The sequence below is a fragment of the Mizuhopecten yessoensis genome, unplaced genomic scaffold (assembly GCF_002113885.1).
Source record: "Mizuhopecten yessoensis strain PY_sf001 unplaced genomic scaffold, ASM211388v2 scaffold11141, whole genome shotgun sequence".
NCBI classification, from domain to species: domain Eukaryota; kingdom Metazoa; phylum Mollusca; class Bivalvia; order Pectinida; family Pectinidae; genus Mizuhopecten; species Mizuhopecten yessoensis.
Genome location: NW_018408900.1, coordinates 343,398 through 347,307, shown reverse-complemented (window position 1 = coordinate 347,307; position 3,910 = coordinate 343,398). Strand labels below are relative to the sequence as shown.

Below are 3,910 nucleotides of genomic sequence, written 5' to 3'. Positions count from 1 at the left end.
CTCGAGATATCGAGCGGACATCGTTTGCCCGCCCGCCCGACCGCCCGCCCGCTCACGTGATAACATAATATGTCCCCGTCTTCGACGGGCGTATAAAAAATGAAATCTCCTCTGGAAATTTTAAACTACACTAGTACCAGAAAGTGATTTTGAAAATTGAAATAAAATAATGAAGTTTCAATGTAACTGCCTATTTGAGATCCCAGTTTAAAAGAATAGTGCTAATACATGTACTATACTTACACTGATTGCTGGTCTATATGTATGAAGGCTGGTAGCAAAAATGCTAGAGTTTTCCCTGTTCCTGTCTAAAAACAAACACACATTGATATACAGTAGATTTCTCTTAATATCACTTCCCATTTGTCAGAGAAAACATGATATTAACAGAAACATGACATAAACAGAATACATATTTTCTGACGTTTTTCAGCCCTCAAAACTGGTAGTGAACTTTGTCAAATGCCTAAGTGATGTGGCTCTACGAAGAAGATTGATATTTTGTAACTAACCTTGTTCTTTACTCTAGTTGAAATATAGATATAAGTAAATAAGTATAGAAATAAATATATTATTAGTATTTCATTTCAGTATGCAGTTACATTTCATATAGTTAGTAGCAAAATGACGATCAGTACTATCGTAATTATGATTGTTTACTGCAGTAGTGATGAAGGCATACAAGTGTTTGGCTGGTATTCTGCATCAAATTCATTGTAAACATGAGACTTTGTAAATATTTACCTTTATCTTCATATATATACTGTTCTTTCGCTAGTAACATCTTTTTATAGGTTAATTTCTTTAGATATTTGCTGCAAGTGTGTAATCAAAGATAGTACACATGTTGTAATTAGTTGAAAGAATACATCACACTTGGCATTAAAGAAAAGTTTACAGATGTTAGACTGTCCTAGCTCCCCCAACCACAGGTGAATATCATGTTAACAAGTATGTAAGTCACCTATTGTTTAACAGTCAGCCAGGTGTAACCTATTGTTTGACAGTCAGCCAGGTGTAAAAAATACCCAGTTAGGCCGAGGCATTGTTTACATAACGCGTCCAGGGTGTGACAGAAGGTCCCCAGGGCATTTATCATGAATCATTACCACCATTTACCTGTATTTTTTTTGTGACTGTGGCCAAAATAAAGTGATATTAAGAGAAATCGACATAAAATCAGGTGATAATAAAAGAATTGAATTGCATAGATTATATAGCAGGAAAAACGGTGCATCAAAAAAACATGATAATAACCGAAAAGTGACATTAAGCGACGTGATATTAAGTGAAATGTACTGTACCGGTATTATTATATTGCGGGATCAAATTAATATTCTCAAAAAATACTGAAAAACTTTCTGAAAATAAAGTATAAAAGATGTCATGAAAATATGTATTGAAGTATCAGGGATCCCGCCGGCAGTCGCCGCTCGCGCCAATGGCGAAAGTAAAACATGATTGGCGATTTGAAACTGCTCTTGGCGAATACGCAGACGGGGAACTTTTGTTAAAGCTACTGTTGACAACAGAATAAACTGGCGATAACTGTTTCTTGAGCAATTGCTACAGGTAAATTTTCTGTCCCTGACATCGCTGTGTACTAGAACGTAACGGATGACTGCATTTCCGATAAATGGCAAGGTCAGGTATTGTAACTCTTTTGTGTTTTAACTAAAGGTCACCTGTCTACACACAACGACACCGCCTGCTATAAAAATCGCCAATTATCCAATTATAGCTACATTGTCTTGTTCAGAGGGGTGTTCTGTGGAGAACAATGAGGTAAGTTAGGGTCGGGAAAAGGGTTGTTTTAATTTGATTACAGTAGAGTAGATCAGTCCCGTGAAGTGATGCCTGGCGATAACGAGGCACATGCACGGGTGTGTTTACATTAGACACAGTCAGGATATTTTTAATGACTTTCTCTTTAATTTTGTTAAACAATAACAAGATATAATTACCAGGGCACTTAAAACGACATATTCTGTGTATATTGTGTTATTCTTGCACACTGCTCGAGACGACAATTTGCCGATATTTTGATTTCAGTCACCGATATACAATGTTCTTACAAGATGTGAATAAATTGACATTTTTGCTGACAAATTGTTTTTTTGACTGACAATTATCAACTGATGATATGGAAATAAATAACCACTATTAAAACTAGTGATAGGATGGGAAATTCCAAAATTATCAGCCTTTGGTTTTGGTTAAAATAATATGCTCCAATATATATATATTAATATCTCCCTTTAATTTTAATTTTTACTTTTAACAGATGAAATCTCTCGTCCTGGCACTTTGGCAACATGGAGCAGCCTGTTTGGATTTAGAAGGCCAGGGAATGTAACAAAAATAAGTAGAAATAGAAATTATTTGTAGTGTTTTTTGTTGGTTTTTTTGGTCATAAAACAGAAAATATAATTCTTTTCAATTATTGATTTCCTGTCTAGGATACATTAGAATGCATATAATGGAATTTACAAATTATGGAGGGGGGCACTGGTTCATGGTCGCGTGCAATCACGCGCATCTGTTTGTTCACAAACTAAAATTTGGCGAAACTTAATCAAGACCCAGAGCTAGCCCTGAATAATTATGTTAATCAACATAGAATCCAAAGGAAAAATGACATTACATAAAAGACTTACGACGCATCACTGTATGGATAAGAAATATAGTTAATGCATAATGAGGAAATTGAATGTTAATAGTTTGTGTTACCTGAGCAATTCCTATCATGTTCATCCCCTGTAGTAGGACTGGCCAGGCCTGGCACTGTAACAACAAGTTAACATTAATCAACAGTCCCTTCACACTACACACATTCCAACCTCCATGTACTAAATTCTATATGTCTATCATTTAAATCTGACCTGCCATGAAATGTCTTTGAATGTAATATTGAATCTATTTTATACTTGGTCTTCAGTTCTCTTACTTTTCCTTGTCAAAATACATCAGGAATTCTAAGGGCTTCAATAGGTTAATCATACTGTTATGATTTTCTTTATTCTGATTACAGGCAGTAAACATAAAAGCATGTGCAGTAAATATAGAAACTTGCATGAAGGATACCTCCCAACCACTAGCAGTGTTGTCTGGTAACGATAAGCACTGTCTGGTAACAATAAACACTGTCTGGTAACAATAAGCAATGTCTGGTAACAATAAACACTGTCTGGTAACAGTAAGCACTGTCTGGTAACAATAACCACTGTCTGGTAACAATAAGCACTGTCTGGTAACAACTAGAACACTGACAGGTCAGTTAGGGCCCCGTCTTGTGGCAATATATATCTCCCATAATCATCAAGAAGCAATCTGTCCATATAGCTGAGCTTGGCGTTTGACATTTGGACTTCCAAAAGAATCGCAAGGAAGCAAAATATACATTTTACATGTACTATGATGTGAGTCTTGTTTCCTTCCACCTCCATATTTGCTTGGCTAACAGAAATGTAAATACCGGTGCAATACTCATTTGTTAGCTTTGATTTGTTTTATTTCACCTTATATACCTTCTCCATCAAGAGCCAGGGTCAAAGTCAAAAATCCACTTTGTCTTTGACCTTTGGACCCAAATGACCTTAACCATTAAACCAATGACACTGATCTTTGGTCAGTTGACTTATTCTTTAATTTTGACCAACTTTGCTTCTTAATATCATAACAAAATGTTCTTCAGTGAAAAATACAAAACTTGACCTTGACCCTTTGGACCGCGTAACCTGGCCCTAAGGTCAGTTGACTCTGTGTTAAGTTCTGAACAACATTGCTTCATAATGTCATAACAAAATGTTCATCAGGGAAAAAGTACAAAATTTAACCTTCACCTTTGACCAAGTGACCTTGACCTTTGGTCAATTGACTCCTTGTTAATTCTGAGCAACATTGCTTTAAA

At 35.7% G+C, this 3,910-nt stretch overlaps 1 protein-coding gene across 1 annotated transcript in view; it reads right to left on the bottom strand.

The window, feature by feature from the left end:
• Positions 1 to 3,910, bottom strand: part of LOC110466672 (probable ATP-dependent RNA helicase DDX53) — a 40,228-nt gene that overhangs the window by 15,552 nt on the left and 20,766 nt on the right. Inside the window, exons 13-14 of the mRNA XM_021523347.1 lie at positions 2,731 to 2,784; positions 244 to 308 (exon numbers count right to left, since the gene is read on the bottom strand). Of these exons, the coding sequence (XP_021379022.1) occupies positions 244 to 308; positions 2,731 to 2,784 (119 nt within the window). The remainder of the gene's footprint in view (positions 1 to 243; positions 309 to 2,730; positions 2,785 to 3,910) is intronic.